Here is a 14,173-nt window from a genome sequence, read left to right as displayed (position 1 = left end):
AAAGCTAAATTCGGGCGGAGCCGAAGTTGACATATCCTTGCAGTTAAAACCGGAAACATCGGATATAGTTGGTCGATCCTCATGAGAATATCATAATATACCCATTTTCTTAAAATAAAGCTAAAATAAAGTCCCAAGCTTCTATCTTCAAAATACCATGGTTGGAATTTTGGCCACATACCGTTTCCAATCGTTCAGTTATATAGTAGCTATAAGATATAGTCGGCCGATCGTAATAAAATTTGGTAGGTGGCTGCTATGAAATTTGGTAGGATCAACTGACCAAAAATATAATCTATGCGAAGTTCCCACTTTTTGTCTTCAAAAACACGAAAGTAGCGTCATTTCAAAATTTAAGCTTAGTACATTTTCAGATAGATACCCAATGCAGGACACGTCTGTTTTTTTATACAATCTAGGAAAAGCTAAACATTTTAGCACTAAAGACTTAGAATCATACAGTTCTTGGCTTTCACCAATCCTTATGAAAGAGTTCAGTCGCATAAAAAACTTTATTTTTCATAAACAATGAAAAGTACGAAATCATTAGAACGCCATTCGGTCTAACAATAATACATCCCGAACAGCACCTTCGATGTTAGTAACATTGTAGCGCATAAGAAGATATCATAAGAAAAATACCAATTTTTATACCCTTGCAGAGGGTATTATAATTTTGTCCAAAAGTGTGCAACGCAGTGAAGGAGACATCTCCGACCCTATAAAGTATATATATTCTTGATCAGGATCACCTCCTGAGTTGATATGAGCATGTCCGTCTGTCCGTCTATCTGTCCGTCTGTCTGTCCGTCTATCTGTCTGTTTCTACGCGAACTAGTCTCTCAGTTTTAAAGCTATCGTCTTGAAACTTTGCACACACCCTTCTTTTCTTTGCATGCAGTATATAAGTCGGAACGGCTTTCTTCAGTTTTTTTTCTTTCAGCTTTCTATCTTCAAAAACACGAAAGTTGGGTCATTTTCGATCGTTCAGTTATATGGCAGCTATAAGATATAGTCGGCCGATCCTTATGAAATTTGGCATGTCATAATGTTTTGCCAAAAATAGCTTTCCTGTAAAATTTTAACTCTCTAAATTTGAACTCTCTAACTCTAAAAACACCAAAGTTATACCATTTCCGATCAATCAGTTATATGGCAGCTATAGGATATAGTCTCATGTCAAATTTGAACTCTCTAACTCTAAAAACACCAAAGTTATATCATTTCCGTTCAATCAGTTATATGGCAGCTATAGGATATGGTCTCCCGATCCCGGTTGTTCCGACTTATATACTGCGTGCAAAGGAAAGAAGGGTGTGTGCAAAGTTTCATGTCGATAGCTTTAAAACTGAGAGACTAGTTTGCGTAGAAACAGACAGACGGACGGACAGACGGACAGACGGACATGCTCATATCAACTCAGGAGGTGATCCTGATCAAGAATATATATACTTTATAGGGTCGGAGATGTCTCCTTCACTGCGTTGCACACTTTTAGACAAAATTATAATACCCTCTGCAAGGGTATAAAAATTGGTATTTTTCAGTTTTAACCGACCGTTTTAACGGCCGACCAGTTTTAACCAGGCTTATTATGACAAGTTCCATGGACGCTTTGAGGAGGAGATGCTAAAGAGGACCCCCACCAGAATGCGAAGACGCAGGATGGTACCAGGATAGCATCAAGGTAATCAAAGTAATTGCCTGCCAAGACGCGCCATCCGTCGAGTCATACAAGCGAATGATAGCATCGCTTCCAGAGATCTACCCCGAGGCAAAGCTGGTGGCGGTTGACTGGGCGGAGATCACAAGTAAGCCGAGGGTGCGAGTATGGCTCACAGAAAAGCCCTCCGACCCTAAAACCATCCTGGCAATGCTGAGGATGTGCAATCCGACGCTTCCCATGGGGGGCTGGAGAATCGCCAAGGTAGAGGAGGCGATAGGACTGCAGAGGCAGGTCGTCCTCACACTCAACGAGAAGACCGGAAAGATCCTGGAAAAATCGAAGCACCGAATCAAATACGGATTCGAGCACATGATGGACGGTCCGCGTCGGAATGGAGGGGAACTCTCTGATGAGCTCCGAGGCGGAGGCAGAAGTTACTGTGGCCAAGAATCTTAAGAATCCCGGCCCTCCTACTCCACTTCGCCGAGAGATGAGCTGACCTCCTGGTTCCTGGCCCTCATCCAGGAACCGTGGATCTTTGGAGACAGGATTCTTGGGTTGGGGGCGGCGGAGAATATGCTCTGCAAAGCCGATACAACAAGTAGAAGGCGAGCCTGCATCCTCGCAAAAAAGAACCTTAACCACTTTTTGCTACCCAATTTCAGTAATGAAGACCACGTAACCGCAGCCATAGAGATCCCAAATGGCCCACTAAGGGTGTGTTCGGCGTATATGGGCCACGACCAGGAGGCCCTCCCCCCGCACCCGCTACTCAAACAGCTGGTGGAAGGCAGCAGAAAGCACAAAATCGACCTGATCATAGGTTGCGATGCCAACGCCCATCAACATCAGTGGGGAAGCACTGACACGAACAAGAGGGGTGAGTTAATCTTCGATTTTATGCTAGGCTCCAACAGGGGTACAGAACCCACAACAAGATTGTTTGTTGGGAAGACCTAGAGAAACACTCTTTCATGGACCATAGATACATAGAATTAGTGGTCAATTTACGAGCTGAAGGTCAAGTGCATGCTTCAAAGCTTATAAAAGATATTTCTGACTATCCAGAACGTGCTAAGTGTTATGAAAAAGCTTCTAAGAAATCTCTTAAACCACAACAGAAATTGTCTCCTAAGGATGCATTGTCTGTAGAAGAAGCTTAACTATCGCGCGAGCAGTATGATGTAATAAGAAGAAGTGATTCTGAAAAATTCCCTTCATATAAAACACTTCAAAGAGCTAAAAAACTTTGCTATCCAACAGATATTATTGTAACTGAAACTGGCGCTTCAGTAAAACTGCAATCTCTGCTAGACCATACTATTATGAGATTATGCCAAACGTTGTGTCAAAATCATAAGATTATGATTACTGTCATAAATACCCTGAGCTATGACCAACTTCAGGAATTGTGTCTAATATCTAAGTGGGGATTTGATGGATCCTTGGGACACAGCTCTTATAAACAAACGTTTCAAGACTTTGAAGCTAACGATTCAGCTGTATTTATCGTTTGTCTCGTACCGCTTCGTTTGATGACTCAGGATGTTATCATATGGCATAACCCAAGCCCTGGGTCAACAAGACATTGTAGACCAATAAGATTTGAATTTCAGAAGGAATCCGTTGATGTGTCCATTCAAACAAATGAGATGGAAATCTAAATATCGAGTCTTCAAGAAAGCGTCATAAGTAACGGTTCAAAAACATTAAAACATGGGAAGGTGTGCAATGCCCTTACAGGAACAACTTCAACTATGAAATGCTTCTTGTGTGGTGGAACTACATTTCAATGATATAGATAACATTGTATTAAAGAAAGTGAATATAGATAATTTGAATTTTGGTTTGTCTGTTCTACATGGTTGAATTCGATGCTTGGAATGTCTACTGCATTTAGCATATAAGCTGACTATAAACAAATGGCAAGCTCGTGGGGAAAATGAGAAAAAGCTCGTTGCTGAAAATAAAGCTCGTAAACAAAAAGAGTTTAGAAAAAAATGTGGACTAATTGTGGAAAAACCGAAGGGTTTCGGTAATACTAACGATGGAAACACGGCTAGGCGTTTCTTCCAAAATACAAAGTTATCCGCGCAAATTACTAATGTAGATATTGATTTAATTAACTTAAACTTTAATTTCACTTTAATTAACAAAACTCCACGTTATATTGATAGCTGTGGCGAGTGGGATTGACATAGATACCGAAAAGTACAAGATATGCACTTGATACTGCCAGATATTTCGTTTCCTTATATTCATGGTACTACATGCCACCTACAGTACATAAGTATTCGATCCATAGACCATTTGATCCATAGTATTTGATCCATCTTCATCCTAACGGACAATTGACAGAAGAATCACAGGAGGCAAGGAACAAGTACTTCAAGCGCTACAGAGAGCACAATTCGCCTACAAAATGCAGCATAGAAAAATCTAAAAGTGTATCTAAATCTGTATCTAGAAAAAGTGTATCTAAAAAAATATCTAAATATTTTTAATTTTTTTTCTTCTAAGTTCTGATCCTATGATAAGCAGCAAGCAAAAACCAGCAAAAATAAAAGAAAAAAATATTCCGAAAGAAGTATGTACTGTTAATGCTGAAAGCTTCAGCCGTGCACAAGTCAGATGATGAAGAAGATGATGATGACAAAGATAATGATGAAGATAATATTGTTCAGATGTATTCTCAATAATAATTAAGTATAAGTAAGTAATTAAGTAATTAAGTAAAAATGTTATTCTTTGAAAAAAATTTTTTTTTCTACTAATGGGTATCTTTTTTAGAACATTACATTCATTTAGGAAGTGAAATTACCACTTAATTTAAACCTAATCCGTTCAATTCTAAAGAGATAAGTCCACCATATTGGGTCCGCCATTTTGAATTTATGGCTTTTTACTTCAAATTCGCGATCAGTGACCCAAAAAACGTAAGGATATCGAATTTCATCTCAATCGAAGAAAGCGTTTATTAAAAGGCATCTTTTCAGGATTCTACCCCAGTGTGCGCTGTTGCAAAATGTTAAGGTACTCCTCCCTCCATGGAGACCAGTAAGTCTGCTGCAGGAAAGACACGCGCTGCCAGCTGTCCAACCGGTTAAGTTCAGCTTTGTGACATCGGGCTCGAAGAAACTGACTGACGTACCCTCAGTTAAAAAATGAGCTGGGCTTAGAACATCGAGGTCTGTAGGATTCTCTGAAAGAGACAATAAAGCTTGTGAACTTATGACAGCCCAAATATGGCACAGCAAAGTTCGCAGCTCCTTGAATCCAAGAAGTGAAGATCCAATAGCCCGGTAAAAATGGTGCTTGACGGGTTTTAACAGCCGCTTCCCACAGACCACCGAAATGCCGATCCAAAAGGAATAAAATGCCATTCGATTGACTAAATAGAGCAAAACTCCAGCAGAGCCCGTAGATGCTCATCGCTTATAAATAGTCGGATCAGCTCCATCAGCTCGTTTTTGGCTCCAACAAAGTTGGTTGCATTTTCAGTACAAATATGTTGAGACCTTGGGCGGGTGCACATAAACCACTTCAGGGCCTTCGGAAAAGAAGTTGTTAACGGATCCCTTACTAGCTCCAGATAAACGGAGATGAATATCCAGATAAATATTTTATTTGAGCCTTATTACGCACTTTTAGCTTATAATAAAAAGACCCATAAAAATCAAATCCAGTGACTCCAAGGACCTGGCAACCGAAAAATCTTTGCTCCGGGAGATGAGTCCAGGCAGATATGCTCCAGCAACCGAGGCGTGGTGTAGTGCCTTCGTCACCGTTTTTCTCCTCCCAATTGGCCAATATTGGGACCAAATGATTGCCAAAAGCGCGCGAGGTCCTGTATGTAAATTCCGCTCATGAAAATCAACAATTATAGCCAGCGTAACTGGATGGCTTCTAGGAAGTATAATTAGATGCTAACTATCAAAATCCAATGATGAATTTTTAGGCGACCATCTACACGCAACAGACCAAATTTATCCAAAAAGGAAGAGAATGAGGCAAGTGCGCTACACAAGTCGCAATAAAAGCTGCGTTCCAGACTTGATATCGCTAGCCGTGACACCTTTCTGGCGAATTCGTTGAGAAAACTTGTATACGTAAGCGAATACCCTCTGCAGTCCTGGAAACAAATTAGCGTACTTAGAAACCGCTGTTACATCCATACGGAGACTGAATAAGTAATACTCTGGCACGTAACTCCAGGGTCGATTTCTCAGATGGGACCGCGGTTGGCCACTCCTCTTGGGCTCCAAGAAAGAATGGAGGACCGTGAGACCACAGATTATTCTCAATCAATTTATTGGGAAGAGCACCACGCGAGAGGATATCTGCCTAGTTCAAGGAAGTGGGTACATATCGCCTAGTGGGCTTTGAGGTTGACTGAATTCCTTCAAATAAAAAAAAAGCAAGTGGTCAATTGTAGGATCCTAAGCGAGACCCAGAGTCTTTATTAAATTGCTGCCATCATCGAACCATAGGAAAGACTCCCGATCTGGATCCCGATCTCCCAGCAAAATTGGAGCACCACTTCCTTCACCGAAATTGGCCTTTGACGAGGATCCCGGATGTTTGCTGCAATATGCTAATAGCTTCATCTATAGAGACGCCTCCGGAAAGAAGATCATCCACATAAAAGTCGCAACGCAGTTATTTGGCCTTTGAAAACATAAGTTGCTCATCCTCTGCCAACTGAAGAATTGCCTGAACTGATTAAAATGAGATAAGCTTCGTTCAGTATCCAGCTTAAAAACCTTTAACTCAGTGGAATTCCGACAAAGAATGCACTGAATATAGCTGTCCACAGGGAAAACCCTGACAGACCGATACATTTTGCAAATATCTCCAGTAATGGCCACCCGATGGCATCGGAACCTTAACAGAATGTGCAGTAACTTTGGCTGAATAACTGGGCCAGACATCAACACGTCATTCAATGAATATCCAGAAGTGAAGACAGCAGATCCATCAAAAACAACCCTGAGTATGGTTGTAGAATTGTCCTCCTTTAAAACACAAAGGTGTGGAAGGATGTATTGGCTAATGACGCTCGCATCAGCAAGAACTTTAGACATGCTCGAAGCAGTCTTCGAATTCCCTAAACCGCCGGAGCAGACAATCTAACTGATCATCCAGCATAGTTTCGTTCTTCGGAAAATCCTTGTGGACAGTGGAAACGAGTGATTTTGTGCCCAAAAAACGCGACCCATCCAAGTCGGGTTTTCTGCAGCAACGGCAGGCCGGCTGAGAGCTGAATTTGCTAAACACACAGCAATTCATAAAAAAGACTGGCTCCGCTAAGAAGATCGATGCGCTGTGGACGGACAAATTCAGGATCAGCCAAAGAACGATTGCTCGGAATATTCCAACTGGAGACATCCGAACTAAAACTAGGCTGCAGGTCCGTGATATTGTTCGCGATGACGGCGTTAGCCAGAGCAGTGGGACTGCAGGAGAACATTAACAAGGAATCCGTCTGTCCCAAAGACGGTATCGCAAATACCAGACACCGTCAATAATGTTTCGCGCCTCCGGAGCTGCAGCTGCCTAGCCATTCCTACATCGCTGCTCCGAAAATTTGGCCATTAACTCACAAGTAGGGATGCTATCTGAACTTGAGAAGTTTTGACTCTCCTCCCACTTAGCAAAGGTAGCTGGGTCCAACATTTGAAGCAGAACCTGAACGATGATGCAGCTGGCGATCTGATTTGACGAACCCAAATTCTTCAAGGGTCGCATATGGGCATTGAACTTGTCGGATAACCTTCGAAGACCTGTTATTGAGTTACCTACCAACAGACTGAAGCCCAGAATCTCGTTCACATGCGCTAGAATCTCGTTCATAATTTAGCACAACATCATAATTCTCGTCGGAGATTTTCAAGAAACTAACTGCTTCGAAAGCGGACTCCCGAAGGCAAGATCGCAACCTTTGCAGCTTTTCCACCTTACTAATACGAGGATTGCTGCCGACGATTGTAGAGAAAATCAATTATAACTCAGCATATTCCAAGTATTCACCGCAGAAGGTAAACGCTTGAAGACTTTGACTTAACCCTGGGTCAGCCTGCATGGTAAAACAATTCAATAAGAGCGAAGGGTCGTCTTGGGCTCGATTTCGCCATGCATCGTCGCTACGAGCTACGAAACAGTCTATCAGAGGTCACTACTGATCTGAGAAATGTCCAAATCCTCAAGCTCTCGTGGATGGCCTGGAAGTCACTGAACGTGGTGAGTATCTGGCTATGTCGGACGTGGAGCATGGCATCATCCACCTTGAAAACAGGCTGAAGAGCTCCTTGGATCATCTATAAGTCCTGGAGAATACCCAGGACCTTGCACTTTAAAATAGTTTTACGGGTTGGAGTGGGTGCTCCTGTGACTGCGCCGCTGGAGTTCATGATTGATTATATTAAGTTCCGACCATCCCGACGTAAATAATTCCGGCTCAAAAATTGTATCGCTCATAAATTTATTTTCTCGCGGCGAACCCTATCTGTCCCACTGTTCGCTCAGAACCAGAGCGGAATTGTGGAACGTATATATGTATGAAGTTGTATGCGGGCGAACTCCCTTGCGTTGTGGAACGTATATATGTATGAAATCTATGCGAGGGCGAATGCATTTGAGTTGTGGAACGAAAGAATGTATATGCACTGGCGATTTTTCGTTAATGTTTATGCCTATGTATAATATATTAAATTTTATAATTCGTTTATTATTATGTACAAACGAAAATTGTTCACAAAAGACTGTATATGAAATGTTTGTTTCACACCACATGTGGTTTCGCGGGTCTTGTTTGACCTTAGTTATTTTTTAAATATATTAACTATCACGTCGGGGATGACCAATGTTTGGTCATTAAAATTTTTTAATGCCAGTAAATAAAAAGTCAAAATTTATTTAATTTTAAACGTTATAAAAATCTCTATTTGGCCGCATTTGAAATTGGAATTACACAATGGAAAGCCAATTTAGGGTGCGAGCGCCCGTTATAAGATAATAAGCTAAATGGATGCTCGCTTGAGATGCCGAACAAGTTGAAGACGAGCGGTCGAAAAGAAAATTAAAAGAAGATAATAAGACAACTAATAAGAAAGCTTAGATGGCTTAAAATAGCTGTGTCGTTGGCGAAAATGGATATTGGTCGCGAGTTGTTAGGTACATATATCTGTAATAGGAGCTTACTCTTGTAGGTGGGACCATCAAGCTACTCTCTCCCAATTGCCTAAAAGACGTCAAGGATGATAAATAGAAAGGTTTTCTTCTACTGATGGAAGGCCGTTTTGATGTGATTTAATTCCGTAATTCCGTCTATAGTGATTTAATTGACTTGTTTAATGCGTCCTCCGATGCTCGAGGTCGTTAGTACACTTAGTGGATATAGTTTATGTTTTTCTTTAGAATCGAATTGGTGAAAAATATGCTTCCAATGAACATGCAAAAGCTCCAAGAGTGTTATCTTTAGACAAAAAATTTAAAATGTAATTTTATGTCCGACGACCATATGATTGGGGCTGGAGTCCTACACCTGGCCAAGCTGGAGTTTTACTCCCTTATAAGCATCAACCGTTGTCCAGCCGTCTTTTCAAGGTAAAAAAATGGCTACCCTATTGGGAAATAAAGTAAAAAAACAACAGTTACTTTACTGTTAACTAACAAGTTAATCATGATAGAAGTCTCACTTGTCGCCGCTCCATCGAGGCCAAAAGAATGCTGTTTAAACTAAGAGTTCAGTCGTGCCGTTTTTCTAACCACAAAGTCCTCTTGAAAAGTTGCGTTGGGGCGTCCCCAGCGTTGGGGAAATTTCAAAAACAACATTTACACAGTCCAAAAAGCCTAGTAAAAAATACTGAGAACAATCAACGGCATAGCGTGGTATTTCAAAAAACAAAAAAAAAAATTCCAAGAAACGTAAAAGCGAAGCATAAAAAAAAAAAATTAAGCTCTTTTCTCATCCCTACCATCTCGTTCGTGAGTAAACGCTACAGCTTCGCAACTATGTTACCATTGTTAATCAATATTTAGTGATAATATTTGTAACATTTTTGTTAATAATCGAACACGAAGTCAGTTGTCTCACTTATGTGGGACAACCGAATATTTGTACTTTACTTACTTATGAAAAAATTATTCAATTGATCAGAATTGATCAATTTTTTCATCGGTTCATAAGGTTCCTACCGTGTTTAGTGTTTAGTATTTTCATTAAAGTAAGGTAAAACATGAGAGGAAAAGCTATAAAGCACTTTCAATAGAGTGAACCGCATGGCTTTTCGACTCTGTAGCAGTAGCTTATTTCTGGTCGTTTCACAACCGTTCGCTACACAAGAGAAATTCCGACATAGCAACGAGTTTGACTATCTTGGCACTCACCTAGAGAGGAGGATTACCTAAAAACTAAAGGCTAACAATCCCCACTGACTCATAAATTACCACTCAACACTTACCAATATAATATATAGTTCTCCTTTACAGACAGACATACGCTGGCCGGATGACGTATGGCTCGAATCGCGGGTATAAATCCGAGATTAAAGAAAAGTGTAGAAGATTACAAGGAAAAGTTTTACTCAGGTAAAACGTTAAAAATAGTAAATTTGGAATTAGACCAAAGCCAAGTTATGTAGTAGAGACAATTGTAGTCCATACATACTTGTAATACTCTAAGTGATCATGCTAAGTATGTGTCAATCTACAACGGCTAAGGAGTAGAGGACACAAGTTTCTACTCCTTTTACTAGGAAAAATCCATTTAGAGCATGTTTGTAGATGCATTACTATTAACAAGGCTCTAAGGCTGTAATAAGGCGGTCAGCAGCAGCTGCCTGCAAACTACGTTTACTAATTATGTATTGGTATGTACAAATTCCCTTAGGGTCCCCTTTGGTCTCAAGCAGTCTTTTTAAGGCCGGTCGACTTCAACGAGCCTATCTTTAGAAAGCTTTAGCTCTGCAACTTCTAGTTGGGCGGCCCCCCCTTAGTTATCGAGAGACTTAGATTCCCAATATCAAGTCGGGCCGTACGAACATACATTCTGTACATGCAGTGACACCCTTTAGCACCTTAAATTTGTTTTGGATCTTCGAGTTTCATCTGCCCGCCAAATAAATAACTTATTGCGTCTGTAAAAAACTCATTTTTGACTTTTTTTTTGATTGGACTAATGTCATTAAAAAATCTCAATGATCAAACAAGGGGTGTGTATGACACGACAACCAGCATCGTTCTACAAGAATGAGCTTATTTAAAAGGAGTAAGTGGTTAACAGAGTCAAATGTTTTTCTTAAGTCAGTGAAAATTTCATCTGTTTGTAAGTCACTCCGAAATATATCCATGACAAAAGAAGTTAGTTTCAACAAGTTGGTAAACTGAGAGTCAAGTGCATAAAATTTATCATTTAAATTCGCTCATAGTTTGTCTTATTAACGATAAAATTTTTTTTTTGAAAGCTCGACAATAAAAGCAACAATAGTTGCGAGCGTTGCGTTGTGAGAAAGCAGAGATTACGTGGAACATAACGGTTCTCGGGGCGGACGCGCAGCCGTGTTTAAAAAAAAAGCGTCGGGGTTAGCATCAATGAAGAAGCAAGGAGTGGAGGCAACGCAAAGTGAACGGGCCCTCAAAGTCCACATAGCAACAGCAGAAGTCCGTGGCCGAGAGGGGCGAGGAGGCACGGATGGCGACCAGTCATTGGGAAAGTGGCTTGATCTTGGATGGCGGGAGCAGAATCCAGGAGGATTAACGGGCACTCCAAGCCGTTTTTAAGGAGGCCCATTGGAGCGAATCGGGTCGAGTCTTTTTAAGGAAGCTTATAGCGTTGAGTTGGAGGTCCCTTTGAAGAGTCCTAAATTCAAGTGTTAGAGCGTTTCTTTAAAGGACCCGCTGGTTTGAGTTGAAGGACCGCTTCTAGAGAGTCCATTACAGCACACGCGGAGCGATACGGTTTTGTTTATGAAGTGCAAAGCTTATTTAACTTCAATATCATGTTGGCAAACACCGATTTACAGCAAAATGTAGATAAAAACGTAATGCGAAAAAATAACATGACAGGTTCGCTTAAAGAAGTGAAAAACTCGTAGATGTTAGTCGGAGATTATTTGGTCAGCCCAAAAATACCTTTAAATTATGGGATAATAACTCTTATAAAACTCTGATTGATATTTTAAATACTCTCTTACCCATTCTTCGACGCTCAAATTCTTTAAATGTTTTTATCTTCTTCTTAGCTCTTTTGCCCCAGTAAGTATAGTTTACAGCTGCGTATTCAAGAAGAGCTGCAAAGACAAATACGAAACACATGACAAGGTAAATGTCAATAGCCTTCACATAGGATATACGAGGCAAAGAGCTACGAACTCCTGTACTGATTGTAGTCATGGTTAACACAGTCGTAATTCCTAGAGCAACTCTTGCACTTGTGGCTTCATGATTAATCCAAAATGAGACCCACGAAAGCATCACGATCAAAATGCTAGGAAGATAGGTCTGAAAAACAAAATATCCAATATTTCTTTGCAATTTAAATGAAAGCGAAAGTCGTTGGTATATTCCAGTGGCCAATCGTTCTTTACGATCATTTGTTTCATAACCAATAATAGTAAACTGAGGCAAATCCGCATCCTCTACACCTCTCACTGGCATTGGTTTCCAATACATTACAACATCGCTTACTGTATATCCATCTGTAAATAAAAAAGGATAATTATTTTGTGATTTAAGTGAACAGCAATGAAATTTATATCATTTGCTATCAAGCTTCAAAAGTTTAGACTTCAGCTTAAAAATTTTAAAGTACAGAAGTTCAGAGGGTTAACTATACAAATAAATAAAAAAAATCAAATTCGATAGTGATAAGAAAATTAGTGCAATGTTCAATAGCCCAAATTTATTGTTAAAATTATTTTCTTTTATTAAAAATAAGAAATAACAAGAAAGGCAAGCTAACTTCGGACGGAGCCGAAGTTGATATACCCTTGAAGTTAAAACCGGAGAAAATATAATCAGTACTAAGTTCCAGCTTTCTACATTCAAAAATACAAAAGTTGGGTCATTTCCGATCGTTCAGATATGGCTGCTATAGGATATAGTCAGCTGATCCTTATGAAATTTGGTAGGTTGAATCAACTGACCAAAATTATAATCTGTACTAAGTTCCAGCTTTCTTAATTAAAAAACACACAAGTTGTCCGATCGTTCAGTTATATGGCAGCTATAGGATATAGTCGGCCGATCCTTATTAAATTTGGCATGTCGTATTTTTTAAGTAGCATTCATAAAAAATGAACTCTCTAACTTTAAAAACACCAAAGATATACCATTTCTGATCAGTCAGTTATATGAAAGCTATAGGATAAAGTCGGCCGATCCCGGCCGTTTCGACTTATATACTGCGTGCAAAGGAAATGAACATGCTTATATCAACTCAGGAGGTGATCCTGATCAAGAATATATACACTTTAAAGGGTCGGAGATGTCTTCTTCACTGCGTTGCACACTTTTGGACAAAATTATAATACCCTCTGCAAGGGTATACAAAAAATTCTAACTTAACACGGTTAAGTTCGGGTGTTAAAAATATTGAAACACGGTTTTGTGTTATATTCAACCAAATAAACAATTCCTACTGTGGGAGTCGGCAATGAGCGCTGATGTCACAAATGAGAAAACCGATTCTGACAAAGAGAGTGCGAATGGGGCGACCAAGATGGGGCAAGTAGTCCATGAGAAACTGTGCAGATCGGCAGTCGATAACATTATAGGTGTTTATCAATAAAATAAGTCCTTAACCGACTTGAATAAAAGTCTTGAATATTGTGGATACCTGGGGATATTAGGGAGAGTTAAAACTGTTCAAGCCGAGAAAAAAAGTAATGAAAAAGAGAAAAAAAGGCTGTGCCAAAGAGTAAAATCTCGGCAAGCTGGAAGAAGAGCCGAGGAGTTTAATCTTGAGCAAGCCAAACATGAGATTGACTGTAAATGAATACGAATCAAAACAAAATTATTAAGCGGCTGCGTTCAAACAAGCCACAATTATACTAAAATAAGATTTTTTCTGGTTTCAGAATGGTCAAAAATGGTTTAAAAACTTTTCTATGTGACTCCATCGAGAAGTCGGTGCTCCAAACACCAAAAGGTTATAGAGACCTCAAAAATCAAAATCAAAAAATCAAAAACCTTATTTTTGGAATCAATTTGGATACAGCTACCGGCTCGCTTTACCAACGTTATGAATTACATTGACGTTGTAATTATTTTCCTCGTATTCGAAGAAAAAGGTGTTTTACCGAAGGAACAAATATGCATTTGGAAAACATCCAAACCAAATATCATTTCGGATAAGGGGATCGAAGTGGATCCGGATAAAATAAATTTAATCAGGTTTCGAGACCCAGTCAACAAGGAAGATACTCGGAGTTTTTTGGCTTAGTGACAAACGTCGGAAAATTTTATTTCTTACCTGACAGATTACAGGGAGCCCCCAAAGACAATAAT

At 39.9% G+C, this 14,173-nt stretch overlaps 1 protein-coding gene across 1 annotated transcript in view; it reads right to left on the bottom strand.

Annotated features, from left to right (window-relative positions):
* Lcch3 (Ligand-gated chloride channel homolog 3) overlaps positions 1-14,173 on the bottom strand; it is a 623,958-nt gene that overhangs the window by 188,955 nt on the left and 420,830 nt on the right. Inside the window, exon 6 of the mRNA XM_070282243.1 lies at positions 11,860-12,363. Coding sequence (XP_070138344.1) covers positions 11,860-12,363 — 504 coding nt within the window. The remainder of the gene's footprint in view (positions 1-11,859; positions 12,364-14,173) is intronic.

This window comes from Drosophila bipectinata, chromosome XL, assembly GCF_030179905.1.
Source record: "Drosophila bipectinata strain 14024-0381.07 chromosome XL, DbipHiC1v2, whole genome shotgun sequence".
Classification (NCBI taxonomy): domain Eukaryota; kingdom Metazoa; phylum Arthropoda; class Insecta; order Diptera; family Drosophilidae; genus Drosophila; species Drosophila bipectinata.
This window is presented reverse-complemented; position numbering and strand designations above follow the sequence as displayed.